Source organism: Lepidochelys olivacea, assembly GCF_965140295.1.
Source record: "Lepidochelys olivacea isolate rLepOli2 genome assembly, chromosome: 11".
Taxonomy (NCBI): Eukaryota; Metazoa; Chordata; order Testudines; family Cheloniidae; genus Lepidochelys; species Lepidochelys olivacea.
This window is the reverse complement of record NC_140421.1, coordinates 56,624,791-56,641,252: the sequence shown is the minus strand read 5'-3', so window position 1 is coordinate 56,641,252 and position 16,462 is coordinate 56,624,791. Positions and strand designations below refer to the sequence as shown.

Sequence of the window (16,462 nt, the reverse complement as noted above, 5' to 3'; positions counted from 1 at the left end):
GGGATTTCAGTTTCATGTCATCTGTCTGATTTTATGTACTCCAGTCTGTTAAACCAATCTGTGCTTGGCCTAGGATATTGGGGAATTAGCGCTACGTATTTAACAAAAAGCTTGAGTTTACAATATATTCTTGTTGTATTTATATTATTTTGGTTATGGTTTTCCTCTAAGATCACTGAACGGGAACTGAAACCAGGGGGTGCCAACATCCCAGTCACAGAGAAGAACAAGAAAGAATACATAGAGAGAATGGTGAAATGGAGAATTGAGAGAGGGGTTGTGCAGCAAACAGAAAGTCTAGTTCGAGGTTTCTACGAGGTGAGAAATCCTACTCAACTCTAGTTCCCATATGTATATTATGTAGCATTCTCCATACTTGCCTTTCTAATACACCCAACCATGCAGTGTTTAGAAAACATAGGTTAAAATCAGGAGTGAGAGTTATATGTATCCTACAGTGCACCTAATGTATTTCATAATAATCAAATGTCGTCTTATATATGGGGAGGTCACTTGTTGGAGGTCATTGAGTCAACTAACATGACTATATTCTAAAGAAATGGAAAACATTTTTACCACTATTTGCATTAGCAGCAGTGCAAACTCAGATAATAAGGAGAGTTGAACTCAGGAAGGAATTTTTTACTCCATGTCCAGCATTACACAATTGGCTGAGGATATTTCAAGATGTTTTCCTTTACATTTTCCACCTTGAACATGGACCTTGAATATATTGACCCTTATTGCCCTGGAAGTATTTCTGTATTATTTTTCTAATAATTTTCCTTCTAAATACTAAGAGCTTCTAATGAAACTGAATGTAGCTACAGTATGAAACCCAGTGGAAGAATAGTCCACATATTTGCATCTTTTGAAAAATCTTTTAACCTTAAACCTCCCCATTCATTGAACAAGCCAGAACATTACTTGAAAAATGATACAGCATTAGTAACTGCGGAGTCTGTTTATTAGGAGGCAAAAATAACACAAACAATGAAGGCAGGTTTCTATGTATTCTATTTCCTTTCACAGGTTGTTGACGCTAGGCTGGTGTCTGTATTTGATGCAAGAGAATTGGAACTGGTTATTGCTGGCACAGCAGAAATTGACTTAAGTGACTGGAGAAACAACACAGAGTATAGAGGAGGTGATATTGATTTTTTTTTTCCCTAGTCAAAGTTAGCTCTGGTACTGCATGAGTGAACCTGGAAGTACCCTTTGTCTAAGATTTTGCTAAACCTATTCTATGAAATATGTCAATTCAATAAGTGTTGGAGCCCATTTAAACTAATTTTGGAATGTCTTTATTTTCCTGGTTAGCTTTTGAATTAGGAGCAGACATTTTAGTTGATAAAAGGAGTAAGATCCCAAACGGCAAGAGCATGTTTGTATTTTGAATTTACAGAGAGGTTGATGGCATCTGAAAGTGAGTAGGCAAACCTTTGACATAAAGGTGTTCTCAGAGTTCATTTACAGCAGCAGGTAAAGATTCATGTTATATCTGACTCCAAACCCCTCTCACATTCCCATTACGCTCAGTCTTTCTCCTTGCTCTTACATTCAACTATTCTGATTTTTCTCCTGCCTGACTGCATAAAGAGAGTGGTAAGGCAGAATTCTTTAGTAAGGACCACTTCACTTCCATTTCCAAAGGCTATCTGGAACTGGTAGTGAGCCTATCCGAGTGCAGTCCAGCTTCAGTTCCATCAAGAAGAATGAGATGACAGCTGTTTTGAGTGAGGTGGCTGCAGTTGCTACTGGTATCATGAGCAGCTTTTAAAAAAAACAAAAATGTAATGTCACAAGAATTGGCAACTCGGATGATTGGCTTGCTAATGGTTTAAGTGTTCGCAAAAGGGAAACTGAATGTCTGCCTTTAATTTGGAGCAACGTGCAATGACCCTGATAAGAGCCCTGGTTTAGTCTCACTTGCTGTCTTTTGCTGATATTTGATTATAAGTATGGAGGCTAAGACTGTAACTAAGACTGAGCTGGGGAAGGCCATTAATGATTAATATTTCACATGTGTGTTCTCCTGCACTTCTGTAGCACTTAATATTAAAAGAATCGAAGGTAATGTGGCTTTTTGTTGCTGTTCTAACAGGTTACCATGACAATCACATTGTAATTCGGTGGTTCTGGGCTGCTGTAGAAAGATTCAACAATGAACAACGGCTAAGGCTATTACAGGTGAGAAATCAGTAGATTTGTATAAAAATATATAACACCATTTCACATTAAATGTTAAACTACTTCATCAGTTTCGGATAATGAAACCTTCAGACAGTGTGATGTCAGGACACGGGAATGGCCTGGTAACTCAGCAGTCTCCAGATGCTTACTGTAAATAATTGAAATGTCAAAGCTAACTAAAAACAAAAGTCCCCTTGATAGAAAGTTACCAAACAGTATGAGTGTTGGGTGGTGGTGATTTTTATTATTTGACTAAAAAAATCCTCAAAATTTGTATTCCAAGGAAAGGAAAAGAAACATGATCATATTTACCTTTGAAGATTATTCAGAGGAAGAGTTAGGGAGGACTTGGCTGAGGTGTTCAAAATTATTAAAATGATATTGAAAACTGATCCAGTCCCCCATTATTATCCTTTTATATAACATGAAAACAAGAGGTCTTCACTTAGTTGATAGCCAGTAAATTAAGAACAAATAAATAGAAACACTGCTTCACACAGTGTGTCCACTGATGGACAGGTTCATTTACCTGATGGATTCACTGAAGGCAGTAGAGGAATTTTAATGCACGTGGGTTTTTCACAGAGTTACATGTAATCAAATACAGGTACTTCTAGCACACCAAATTCTTTAGAAGGGGCCATATCTGATTTTATCTGGGTTTGCCACATAGTTGCACTAGTTTAAAATCCATTGTTTTAAACATTTCAGAACTGGCATCTGATCATGTTAACTGTGTCACGAACATTCCTTTTTCCTGTTACAGCTGGCTCTGTGTAAATGCTATGTGGGAAACCTTACTGAAGTGTCACTTTTGATGCAGTACCATAGATGGCTGTGTAACTTTATCGCTAAGATTTCCCTTTGCGATTATAATACAGTGTAGGGATTCTGCAGCTGCAGGTCAAAAATATTTTATATAGGTGTTTTATCACAGACCATTAAAAAATAAGTAAGCTCTATCTGTCACAAGACTCTCTCTTATTGATGGATGATTCTAGTCAAATCTGCTCTGTAAAATGTCATAAGAAATTCTCACTGAAATCTATGGGAATTTTACCTAAATGAGAACTGTAGAATTTGTCTCTTAGCTTATATCAGTTAGTAAAGTTTGTAAAGTGCTTTGAAATCCAGCTGAATGAAAGGCACGACATAAATGTAACATATATGGTAATTTACTTATTAGTTAGTCCCTCTTAAACCTTATTAAGTGTATTTTATTTTCTCCCTCCTCCCTTTATTATTTATTAGCTTGATGATGCTAGTAATGTGACTTTAATTCTACACTGATTGTGCATCATAATTATTCTTATATACTGGCTGTCTATAAGTGAAATCTGTAACATAAATTAGTCTAGTAAGACCTCCCTCCTAGAATGCTAATCAAGAAATATGCCACTTTCCCTCCCCTACATTTTAAACAGGACTTTAATACTCCTGATTCCCCTTCAAATAAGGCCTGATTCTGCAAAGTCTTATACAAGAACAACTTGACTTAGTGGGAACACTGCTGTGAGTAGTTACTTATGCATGAGCATTCACACAACCCTCAGGTTGTACATCTGTCATCCGTGTTGTTCTTTTTGTGTTGGTAGTTTGTTACAGGCACATCCAGCATACCTTATGAGGGGTTTGCATCTCTAAGAGGGAGCAATGGGCCAAGAAGATTCTGTGTAGAAAAATGGGGGAAAATCACTGCTCTTCCCAGGTAAAAGTGTGTGTATGTGTATGTTTTGGGTAGGGGTGTTTTTTTTTTTAATCTAAGTAAATTTTGAACTACTTGGATAGAGTTCAGTTCTCTGTGAGCCAGTCACAATAGATACATTGATATTCTCAACTACCCCTGCTGCTAACTATTGGGGTTATGCAGAAGCTGCTTGAGAAACAAACAGCTGTCATTGATTGACTGAGTAGGCTCTGCTGAAGGGGAAGTTCTGCTTCCTAGTTGTTCCAGTGTGTATGACATATCTATCTTTCTTTGAATTGAAGAGGTTGTTTTCCTGCATGCTGGGAAAGACAAACTAATTGTGCTTAGGAGTCTGTACCTTAATTCAATTCTTTCTACTTTACCAGGTTTACAACTTCTCTTCTAAAATTTATAGAGTTTTTTGTTTGTCATGAAAGCAGGCATTGCTTCCCTAAAATAGTATCTATGATGTTCTCTGAAAGGTAAGTTATTGGTCATTGCCAGAAAATGGATATCAACTCTGGATTAAAGAGACCCAATGTATTTACAGTCTAGTTCAGTTCCCTAGGAGGGCCAGCATGATTTCAGCATTGTGTAGAAATCTTGCTGTGGTGATTTTTTGAATCAGAGGAAAAAGTGTGTTCTGAGGAGTGATTTGAAGGAGGAGAGAGAGAAGGCGGCAAAACACGATGTTAAGGGGGGGTGAAGATTGTAAAGAGAGCAAGTAGTAGAGAGGCTTGGGCCAAGTAAAACAAGTGAAAAGGAGAGTAGAAAGAAATGAGTTGGATGTAAGGAAAAGCTGAGTTGCACAAAGCCTCGAAGAGCTGAAGCCAGGGATAGAATTCAAGATGGAAAGTGACATGATCAGAGTGGCAAGAGGAAAAAGTAAGGAAGGAATTGCTTTCCTCATTTTTCCTTTTGTGATGCCAGGAAAAGAGCTGTGGTCTTAAATGATCTACAGTATCAAAGACTGATGACATATGAGCCAGGATCTGAAAAGTCATCTTGACTGAACTCTGTATTAACAAGAATTTCTCTACAGAGAGGTCAGTTTTGCAGATTAATACATTTGGGGAAGATTTCCCATCATCCAATTCTGTAGCATTTAGAGGAAGTTACACTGGTTGGAAATAGATACGTTACTAACTTTGATTATCTGATAGAAAGTCAAAGTATAAACAGTACTATGTAGTTGAAATGCACAGACCCAGTGTACAAGTTTGTGGAGTCAGTAGCTTGAACACAAAACCACCTTGTCAGTTAAGAGTATAAATGGGAGCCACGCAGCTGAAGGTCAAAGGTACATTAAGAGAATTCTAAGAGTTTATATTTCAAAACAATTACTGTAGTATCTTTTAGGGTCAAAAGGTATTCTGTGCATCAGCCACCTAAGCATGCCTCAGAGAATGATTGTTACTGAAATGAGAAATAGATTATGTTCCTATAGCATTTTAAAAATATAAACCGTTGCATTTTCTTGAATGAACCTGGACTTCAGCAGTGCTATTCCATTTTATACCAATACTTAAGTAGGAAAAGAGAATATTGTAGTTTTTGTATCTTCTAATATTCAGTCTCTAAGACCGACTTTAGGCAGTACTGAAATATTATTATTAAATAACAGGTCCCAGTTAGGATGAGGGCACCATTCACTGGGCGCATTTCACATCTAAAGACAATTCCTGCCCCAAAAGGTTTGCAATCTAAGGTCTCAGTCCTGCGTAACTTCACTGTGCTGAGTCGTCCCATTAGCACCATATGGGTGGCTACTAGTAATGAAGTTTAGCACATGTGTATATGTCACCAAGATCGGGACCTTAATAGCTAGATGTAAGTAGACCCAAAACATGTATTTGATAAGTGTGGCAGGATGCTGGCCTGGGAGGCACAAATAACTGGAAATCAGATTTTTCCAGGACTGATAATCTGGCTACTGTGAGGAGGAACATGACAAATTAATTCATTAAATTCCTTGCTGGACTTCTCATCTGTAAAAATAAATGTTTTAGGGGGGTATAGTGTTGATGATTTTTAAAGTAACTTAAAAACGGGAGAAAGAAAAATAAATTGTGAAAGCTCCATTTAAAATAGTGTTTTGGACCCATAAAAACCCACTAAAGCAGGGGAACTCAAAGGGAAGGCTCAAACTAACTGTCTATAAATATAACTTATGGAACCCACTTTACTCATTTATTGTGCATAGATACAGAGACTTGGGACCAAATTCACCTCTTAGGCAGCAGGATCCAACCTGGAACAGGGACACACTCCTGTAAGCTGCTCATTCTACCAGGGAAACCAGAGCCAGCGGGTACACTCTACACAGGGAGAAGGGGCGGGACAAGCCAGGAGATTCAGCACCTCACTGAGGGAGTTTCTTGTGGCAGGGCTGCTGCGGAGCTCCAGCTGTAAAATAAAACTGCTTCACTTTGGAGAAAGAGAGTGCTCAGATATGTGCTGAGCGTCTTTACTAGTTCAGCCCAGTGGGTGAAGGGAGGGTGCCAGCTGCTTGCCTCTTTGCCCATGGCAATGAACATGGCCCTTGATCTTTAACTTTCAGTTCCGTTGCTTTGGAGACACTGGGCCACAACTTTACTACTGTTTTAAGATACTTTTACAAACATGAGAGCCAAATAACACAAGTTTATTTGTCGTGAGTCAGCCACTCCCAGTGCTCAAGACATGGTACTCTAATCCCATAGGAAATGCATGACTTACAGCATTCATTTCAAACTTAGCTCTGAGCAGAATGTAAACTGTGTTCACTTTTCTAACATCTCCAGTTCCTATGTGCAGAGTGGCTTCAGCCTAAGCCGCACCAGCTTCAGAGGCTTTACTATGCAAACACTGAGTAGCACTGGCTATCTTAACAAAGACACTGAGTGGCAGACTTTCAGCAGGCTCCTAAAAGAGATCCTGCAGATGTGGATGAATTGTTGGACACCCACTGAAAATTTCACCCAGAGGCTCTTCAATGCCTAATGGTTCTAGGGTTTTGTATTAACCTAGGGATAAATTCTTTTACCCTCACTCTCAGTGATTAATATTTTTATTTTGTGAATAGTCCCACTGATTTCAATGGGACCACTTGTGGAGCCTGGTACTATTGGCAAAATCTGGCTCTCAAATTACAAATCAAGGGTTTTTTTTTGTTTTTGTTTGTTTGTTTTTAATTCATACCAGAGAGAAGAAATAAATGAATGAAAACATTTTATTGTAGCCATTCCCTTTTCTTGGCTCTGTAGAGCTGCGGAAGGCTAATACAGATAACAGATTGATTAGATGATTCCATAGCTTCCACGGTTCTGATCATGTTATAATCAGCCTTATTGAACCAGAAAAATGAAACTTCTGGACCTTGCATGTCAAGTTGCCTGGCTTTTATCACTGCCCTTTCCATCCTATGTTAGTGGCATGTGCATGCACTGATAAAGTTAGTTATTTTTAGTTTAGTTTTGCCCCTGCTGTCCCTGTCAGCACCTTTACTTTCAGCTTGTTTATCTTATTGTATGTCAGGCTAAATCAGATATCACTAGTGGAACTCCTACTCTCTATTTCTTAAATGTTTAGAAGTTGGCAGTGTTAATTATATAGCAGCTAGTGATGATGAATATATAAACATTTGCACGCGAACAGCATTCTTCTGTTATTGCTAAGGTATTGGACTTTGGACTTAAAGTTAATTTGACTGTAATACTGTTTGAAATCCAGTGAAGGGGAAAGTGATTGAATGTCAAGACTCCAGGAACTAAGATACATTTACCTTTATCAGAAAATGTGAGAGCACAAAGATGAACATAGTATACAGTTAGCTTGAAATGTCCTGGGAAAACAGTATCCACAGTAAAATCACTCTCCTTGCAGAATGACAGAGTCCTTTGTCTGGTAGAAGAAGAGCACATTTCCTCAACAGGATCAGTATCTTTATTTTTAAAAATGAGTTTTCTCTCTAAAGAAAATGATCACATTTTCAATACACTGACAAAATCATCCTCAAAAACTGAAAGAAGACCCAACTTATCTTCCTACTAATCAGTTAAACCAAGATGCAAGATTGTTAGCTTGCAATGAATCCCTTATTGATTCATGCGTTATGGTTTTTATAATTTGTGGTTGTACAACCCACATTATGCATGATGCATAATTCTAACAAGTGGATGTCTGTTTCAAAGAAACTCCTCTCCTTCCACACCCTTTGTGAGTTTATTAATATTAAGAAGCAAGAGGAAATTCTTCTGCTGGTTGTGTGAGCAGCCAGAGGATCCAAGGAGGATTATTACAATGGTCCACATTCCCCTCCTGTGGGCCTGATAGAAAGAGAAGCTCTATGAAGTTTCTTTTATAATGTTTCCTCCAAATTCTCCTTCCAGAGGGTTAAGGAGGGGGAAATCAGTTGAACCCACCCACCAGATGCTGGAGGTTAGGCCACCATGGATCTTCCGAGGTCTAAATTGAACCCAGAGAATTGGTGGATGTACAGGGTCATCTAACTACCTGACAGCACTGCTCTAATTGTAATCATACTGTCTTTTCCCCCCACCTCACCCCTTAACAAGGGTCTCCAACATGGAGGGACTCTGCAGGAAAGTTAGATCCTCTAAGCACACTTCCTGGATCCCACAGATAGCTTTCCACAATGTTCTGGGAAGAGAAAAGAGAACCACGGATTCTGCTGACCTGCTCCCTTTGCTGGCAGCCAAGGGTTGATCCCTCTAGTAGGGAGGGAGGGGGGAAATGAGCAGCCCCATAGAATACCATGGGGTGTGAACTCTACCTGCTGAAAAACATTCTGTCTGAGTTCTGTTAAGTCTACAATAATTGGATGGAGCAAAATACAATATTTTTTCTACCACAGCAATACACCTGAAGTTTGGTCTGATGTTTAAAATGATAATCTGGCCCTGCATACTGTGTCTTTCCCAAAGTCTGATATTTTTATGACCCTATAATGCTGTTTGCTAATTCAGCGTTTCACCTTCACTGAGGGCTTGTAATGAACTCTTAGCTTCTGTGTTATAAACAAGCTAGAATGACTCACCTCTTCTCTTCATGTTCCAACCTGGTAGTTAGGATCTGATTGGCAGTTAAGATGATGGTCCCTGATTTGGGGGCTGGGCACCCTTTTGTTTTGAGAAGGCTCACTGTAAATCCAGTGTAGCCATTCTGACTACTGCTGAATGGGGTATGTTGAATCAGGAGTCTCAGTTCTTGGTGGGGGGAGAGTTCCTGACATTATACACTTAAATTTATTATGCTGTGTGTTTTTTAAATGTTTGCTGTTCAAGTGGTGACAGGCAGGCCACTGCAGAAAAGGTTTCTGCTTGCCAACGGGAACAGGTTTAAACAACAGTGTGGTGTGATTGCAAAAGGAAAAAGTAAATGTAAAGAAAGTCCTGCCCCTTTAAGGGCCAAACCCAAATACAAAAGGACTTTTATCTTCCAAAGCAAAGGTCTAAAGGGTCAGTTAGCTTTCAAAAAAGAAGAGGAAATGAAAAGTCCTTGGAGCTTTCACCTCAGAACCTCTCTCCCGAAAGATCCTACTTGCATTAGTCACTTGGAGCTGTGCCATTTATTTCAGTGGGAGCAGGACGGAATTACCCTGCTACTCAATAAATCCCTGTATCAAATTCAGGCAACTCTGGTCCTTCCTCTAGTCAGAGGATGGGGTCTCTAGGATCTTTTCACAATGTATGTAGAGATTGTGATAGGCAGATTATAGAAATGGGGGGGAGGGGGGAGAATATATTCCTGTCCTGTCAAGAAAGCCAGAGTGTGTTTTGAGAATTATATACATACATTCATTTAACTACTAAATATATTTCTCTGTAATAGATTCCCAAGATCAGATCCTCGGCTGGTATAAATCAGTATACCTCCACTAACTTCAAGGCAGCTACACTGATTTACATCAGCTGAGGCTCTGGCCCAGAGAAATTATCAATGGAAAAGACCTAATTTGCTAACTAGTCTATCTCTTGTCAGTAGGACTATTCGCTATGTGTGTTTTCTAGTATTTCACTAACTCTATCTAATTTATGTACATTCATTCTTCAAAATAACTTCCTCATGATTACAGACCTAATATTCAAATATCACTAATTATTAATAGAAAATACTAATTTTAAAAGTATGTATTCTAAGCCAAATTTTCAAAACAAACTGCCTCAATTGTGCCCCTAAATTGCAAATTTTGTGTGTGCACATTTTACAGGCAAAATTTAGGCTACTACTTGTGATCCACGTTAAGGGTCAGAATTTCAAAAATATCTTTGACAATTAATTCTTTTTTAACTTGAAAATAAGTGTTCAGCAACACAATAATATTTCACAAAGCATGGTATTTTGAAAGGACCTTCTTGCACATCTGAATTTCCAGTTACTTTCATTTGAATTTCTGAATAACCATGGCTTATTTGCCACTTTTTTTTTGCAGGGCTCATACGTGTTTCAATCGTCTTGACCTTCCCCCTTACCCATCATTCTCCATGCTCTGTGAGAAACTGTTGACAGCTGTTGAAGAGACAAGTACCTTTGGACTTGAGTGATACGCAAACCATAGTGCCCAGCTCTTTGGACGTTTGTGGATCTGTCCTCTTAAGAACGAATGAACAGTTGTATTGGATTTCTTAGAGGAAAATGTTTTACAATACAATTCAAATAATGAGATTTCTATGAATGAGTAAATCTAGCTTCGGAAGCAGTTACAAGCATTGTGGTAGTGGCAGAGTACTCTACAGTAATACTGGAGTGTGCCTGGTGTGCAGGGAAAACCAACAGTCTTGCAATAAACAGTTTTTCTTGAGTGCCATGTTTGTTATGGCCCAAGCAAAGGATGTGACCATGCATGATCAGCAAGGTGGCTACTGCAAAATCTGACAAGTATCTTGAAACTGGATTTAACAAAAGTCCTTGAATGTAAAGTTCAAGTCAAAATGTGAAATCGTTCAGCCCGCCCCTAAATTTGCTAAAATCAAACTATGGAAATCTTTAAAAAAAAAAAAAAAAAAGTTTCCTAAAGATAGGTTACTTTATGCCATATACTATAACAGAAAATCCATTACTTGCTATACCTAAGACTACGAGTGCCTGCATGGTGTGCACCATAGATTTCAGCTTCCTGGGGCAGAAGTGAATTTGAAGGAAAATCAGCAGTAAGGGATGTCAAAACAATGGCTTGCAATAAGGAGGTTTGTGAAAATGTATATGCAAGTGCTGCGTGTATGGCAAATGATGAGCTATTATAAGGAGAACTTAATAATGTCTGATTTTATGCTTTGTACTGCATGGAAACTGTTTTAAAAAATAAGTATCAATTTATCACAGCATATCAGGAAAAAGAAACTTACACAGTGACTTCTGTTTATTTTTATAGGTTCATTATGTTAAGTTCCTCAGAGTGTAAATAAGAAACTAGCAAACTAAATGCTATTTCTGTTCATTTCACTTTTCACGCATTTACAGACATTGTGCTAGTGTTTTATTCTTTAAGCGCACTCAAGGAAAAAAATGCCTTTTATTTTTATATGAGTAAGAAATTCCCAAAAATATTTTGCACTGAATGTACCAAAGTTGAAGGGACATTATGATCAGACTGACCGCAAACTGCATCACTCTTACAAGTATCTAGAAAATAGCTTCTTAAGAACCGAGCTTTCTTCACAGTGCCATGTCTATAGATATCAGGACTGTGCACATAAGTAATAATTTTGTAAAAATCACTACATGTGATATTGTAATATGCATTTATTTTAAATGCATTTGGTTCATTTTTCATCCATCAAATAACCTGTAAGGGATTGAGTGTAATACAGATGTTTCATATTTTCCCAGCAACTTTTATTTGTACAGCACCGTAAAACACACTAGCTTATTGGAGAAACCATGGGCGACACTTAAGAAGATGAACCTTTAATAGTAATGATTCCACTCTCCCTTGTCAGTGAACACCTCCAAGCTATAAACTGTTCGTAATGTTTTTCTAAGTTTGCATTTTCACTGAGTAGTTTTCTTGTCAATGTTAATTAAAATGAGGTCCTTTTCAATTGTATATCAAAAACTGAATGAATCCACCAATTTAATTATGCTTAATTTTGCTACAGTGCACAGGCGTCACTTGAACCCATTCCCCATAAATTAGTTTTGCATCTGTGCACTTGTACAGCCATTGAGAAATACGACATACATCGTGCCAGAGTTCCAGAAAACTGCAACTGAATGCTGGATGGCAAGAAGAGAAATACAGCTCTTTGTGTTCTTTTTGATAGCACTCAAGCATTTCAAGACCTGATTTGTGGAAGAACTAAGTTTGAGAGTAACCTCAGGATTCCCACTCTGGGGACTCTCATTGAGTAGGTGTCTCAGTGAGATGACATGCTTATTGTCCGTATTCGTAACAATGGGAGCACCCATCCACTCAAGTGAACATTGGAATGGCAATAAAGATGCTGTCAGCAAAGACTACTTTTTCACGCTCCCCATGAGAAAGTAGATGCTGTTGTGGTGGTAGGAGCGGGGTGCTGGGTAAATTTAAATTGCCCCAGATCCCTCCCCCTCTCCATTCCCCAAACGATATAGGAAATAATGCCTGTGTTCAGATAACTGAGGAAACCCGACTGTCAAAAATAAAATGAAAATACCTTCTGACTTCACAAATAATGGGTTCCTCCTTAAAACAATGACATCTAGGAATCACACAAGTTTTCTTAAACTGCTCCTGGCTTGCACTAAGTGGCAAAGAAAAGTCAAGCTGTGTTATTCTGTTTTTACATCCAAGTTTATCAGTGTTTGCTAAGATATCACATTAATGGTCCAGGGTTTGCTAATGCATGTGTTGTATCAAAGAACTGATACACAGTAGATAAATTTACTTGTGAGCAGGTCATTTCAGCATGGCTCATGTTTCATGTGATCAGATTCATTAAGTACCTGACACTCTAGTCACTTAGCCAATCAAAAGTTTAATTTGGCTCTAAGAACCGCAGAATTTGGATCTTGTAATATTACAGTATATTTTCCCTAAAAAAGGAGAACAGGTCTACAAACATCAATCCAGAAACTCATTGGAATTAAAAGGGTTAAATATTTGACACAAAAGTTTACATCAGGCTGCATTTGAGCCATGCTTTTGTACAAATCAAAAGTAATAAATGCATTTGTCATCTTTTATTTAAAAAATGAGATGTACTACTTACTTTTGTTCTGTATTCTGCCCTTTTCACCAGTCGGTGACCATCCAGGACTCTGCAGAGCTCCAGCAGGATCAGCAAGGGTGGCAGGTCTCAGCAAAAAAGACAAAACGCAGCAACCACTCAGATCCAGGAGGAGCAAGCTAAGGGGAGGGGAGAAGTTTTGCTCCCTCCTCCTGTCTTGCCTGCACCATACTGGACTCTAGGGAAGTGCTGCCTGAAGGTGATGGGGAGCTGGCTGCCTTGATGCTGCAGCCCCTTCTGCTCATAGCCCTTGGCTAGCTTCTTGCTGTATTTTAAGAAACGCGTCCCTGAAAAAGGGAGTGGAAGGAAGGAGCATAGAAGCATTAACAGCCCCACACACCCATTACCCCACAGCAGCAGCACTCACCCACCAGCCCATTCAACATCCGTTCCAAAAAAGCCAGCCCTGTGTTTCTGCAGAAGATTACAGGGTGTGATTACAAGGATTGTGGGGGGGTTGAACTCATAACAAGAAACTGTCTGGTGTGGGGGTTGTGGATGGGGAGAAAGTTTGAAAATCCCTGGCTTAAAGCAATATATCATTTAGAAGATCTTACTTGGCTGATAAGGAGCTTTCCTTCTGGGAAGGAAACAGTTTAGCAGAGCAGAATGAAATAATGGGCCCCATTCAGCCACTGCATGATACTGACTTGTGCCAACATAATTGCCAGTACCCTTATATGGCGGAAAGCCCATTGGATGGTTGCTCACAGTAGCCAATTTAAGGCACCTACAGCCCCGTCCCCTGCTCTGACAGGGGGCTCTGAGCCAGCGAGCACTACACAGAAAGCAAGTGGTGCAGGTAGGCTTCTTCCCTTGGCAGAACTGCCAGGGAAAGGGGTCTCTTCTTCTGGGGTAAATCCCAACCTTGGGTGCCCTGAAGCACAGCTTCTCCTAATGGGAAGATGGGATGTAATTTGCACAGCTCTAGTGAACTTAATCATTATCTCTGCCAAATATGTTGGAATAGCATCTAATTAATGAACGCATCCCAACTATCAGAGGCATGGATGCCTATTATGTCATATATACTCTCTTGTTCAAGGTATGTATGTCAGAACCTTTTACTTTATTATAGCAGTTTTCTCGACCACTGAAATCCTGAGACAGCCTTCTGTTATGATAAGGAATACCCTCAGCAGCAGATTGTATATTAATTTATTAAAGGAATCTCTCAGCCCAAAATAAATTTCTGTGTAACATAACCTTCACTCTGCAAAATGGAGGCAGAGATTTATTTTTCCCAGTTAATCTTTGTTATACTTTCACAATAAAAAAAATAACTTTTCATAGTTAAATAAATTATTTTCATTATCCATGTTGTGGACCAGGGACATACCATAAATAAAGGAGTTAACATCATTCAGAGGTAGAGTGCATCTAAGGTGAAATCATCTCAGTGCTCGGAGCCAGCGATGCAACACACAAGCCTCATGGTAAAGTTGTTCACCCCAGGTCTTACATTATATAGTGAATATACAGTAGAACCTCAGGGTTACGAACATCTCTGGAATGGAGGTTGTTCATAACTCTGAAATGTTCATAACTTTTAACAAAACGTTGTGGTTCTTTTTCAAAGGTTTACAACTGAACCTTGACAATGCAGCTTTGAAACTTTACTATGCAGAAGAAAAATGCTGCTTTTTTAGTTTGTTTAACACAGTACTGTACTGTATTTGCCTCTCTTTTTTTTTTTTTTTTTTCTTGTCTCCGCTGCTGCCTGATTGTGTACTTCGGGTTCCAAATGAGATGTGTGGCTGACTGGTCGGTTTGTAGCTCTGGTGTTCGTAACTCTGAGGTTCTACTGTACGTAATATATAATTTTCAAAGGAAGTTGAAAATCCAGGCAGTAGCACTGTGGCAGAGCATCTAAAAGAAAGTTTCTGGCATGATGGAAACTGGCAGAGAACATTGAACTGGTGGTTTGTTTGTTTTTAGATTACAGAAATTTAAAAGGTTTTGTGGTTTGTTATGCTTTTTCAGTGCTTCTAGAAGTCCAAAATAGCTTCAAATTTAAATGTTAAGACTAATATCATGTGGTTGCTAAAGTAGTCTCTGCAGTGTTTAATTGCAGATGCCCGTGTAGTCTCTGCAGTATTAATGAATCTCTACAGTGTTATTTGAAGATAGTCATTGAGATGTTTGCAGAGGCAGTGTTCTGGATTGACAGAATTTACGCACAAATGGTAAATCTATATTAACTGTGTTCGACTAGTCTTTCTGATTTGATATTTCCATAATGTAATACAAAGCGGTTTGAATCATGTTTAAAGGTTTAAATTTGTTTGTATTGAATTATGGTAGTTTTTAGAACTGTTGCTCATATTTATCTATCTTGCCATTGATTTGGGGAAAGAGGAAAATTTGCTCCTAGTAATACTAATGGAAATTAAGTAATATCTTCTTTGGAGAGATAATAGACATCTGTCTTAACATCAATCTTACAAGGTAGGACCTGTTTTTAATTAAAACCCACTCCATCACCCAAAAATGAGTTTTCTGTTCCTTCCTCCAGCACCTCTCTATCCCAAACAAAATTTCAAAATGATTACTGACACCTGATTTTTAAATGTTTCCCAAGTGACCAGCCATTGTTGGATTATTATCCAATGACTGCACCACTAGCCAATCTAAGGGGCATTGGCAGAAATTTTCAGTGACGACTTGTTAACAGATTGCAAATGAAAGGTCTTTAAAATTGTATCTGAGTGACCACAATGACTGTTTTAGAACTATTCTAGTCCTTTGGTTAAATATTTTTAACATAAAATACAGACTAGAAAGGCTGATTTGAAATTGCTCTTGTCTCTTAGAAAAATAAATACAGGTTATATAGCATTTAAATATATATATTTAAATGGATACTGTCAGATTCAGAGCTATATTTTTAAAATATCCTTTTCTGTTACTAATAACACTTTAGGTTGTTAAAACTAAGCATATAAAATTAAATACACTTTGCAATTTTTGTTTTACTTTTTGCATATTTTTCAACATGCACAATGCAAACAGAGTGGTCACTTTGGTTGCTTATGGTCAGTTTCTGGTCAATTGCACTTTCTATTCACATGAACTAGCTTAGTGAATTTTTAAATAATTTTATGAAAATATTTCTCATTTTTTTAACATTTTATTTTAAAGAAACCTAATTTGAGGGTCTAAACTGCCTGGCTGTGCCCCTTTAAAAAATCAGGAGTGCCATCCTAACAGGCCTTTGTCAAGGCCATGTTATACCCTGGGTGTTTTAAACTGAGCTCAAGATTAATTTCATTGGGAAGATCTGCTTCATAATCAGTGGCATCATATGACTCTTCATCAGTACCCCAGAAAACTCCCCTTGAGTACACGGTCTGGCTGCAGTTTAAAGATGGCA

The 16,462-nt window shown here is 38.4% G+C and overlaps 1 protein-coding gene across 4 annotated transcripts in view; it reads left to right on the top strand.

The window, feature by feature from the left end:
* The window catches only part of HECW2 (HECT, C2 and WW domain containing E3 ubiquitin protein ligase 2), a 256,577-nt gene extending 245,335 nt beyond the window's left edge, over positions 1–11,242 (top strand). Inside the window, exons 25-29 of one of the 4 annotated variants that reach the window (XM_084643180.1) lie at positions 172–318; positions 1,033–1,147; positions 2,105–2,190; positions 3,789–3,901; positions 10,314–11,242. In XM_084643180.1, the coding sequence (XP_084499306.1) occupies positions 172–318; positions 1,033–1,147; positions 2,105–2,190; positions 3,789–3,901; positions 10,314–10,425 (573 nt within the window). In that variant the 3' untranslated portion in view covers positions 10,426–11,242. Of the gene's footprint in view, positions 1–171; positions 319–1,032; positions 1,148–1,405; positions 2,191–3,788; positions 3,902–10,313 lie in introns of those variants that run through there. The other 3 variants (XM_084643182.1, XM_084643181.1, XR_014713565.1) reach the window with 3 other exon arrangements.
* Positions 11,243–16,462: the final 5,220 nt, after the last annotated feature.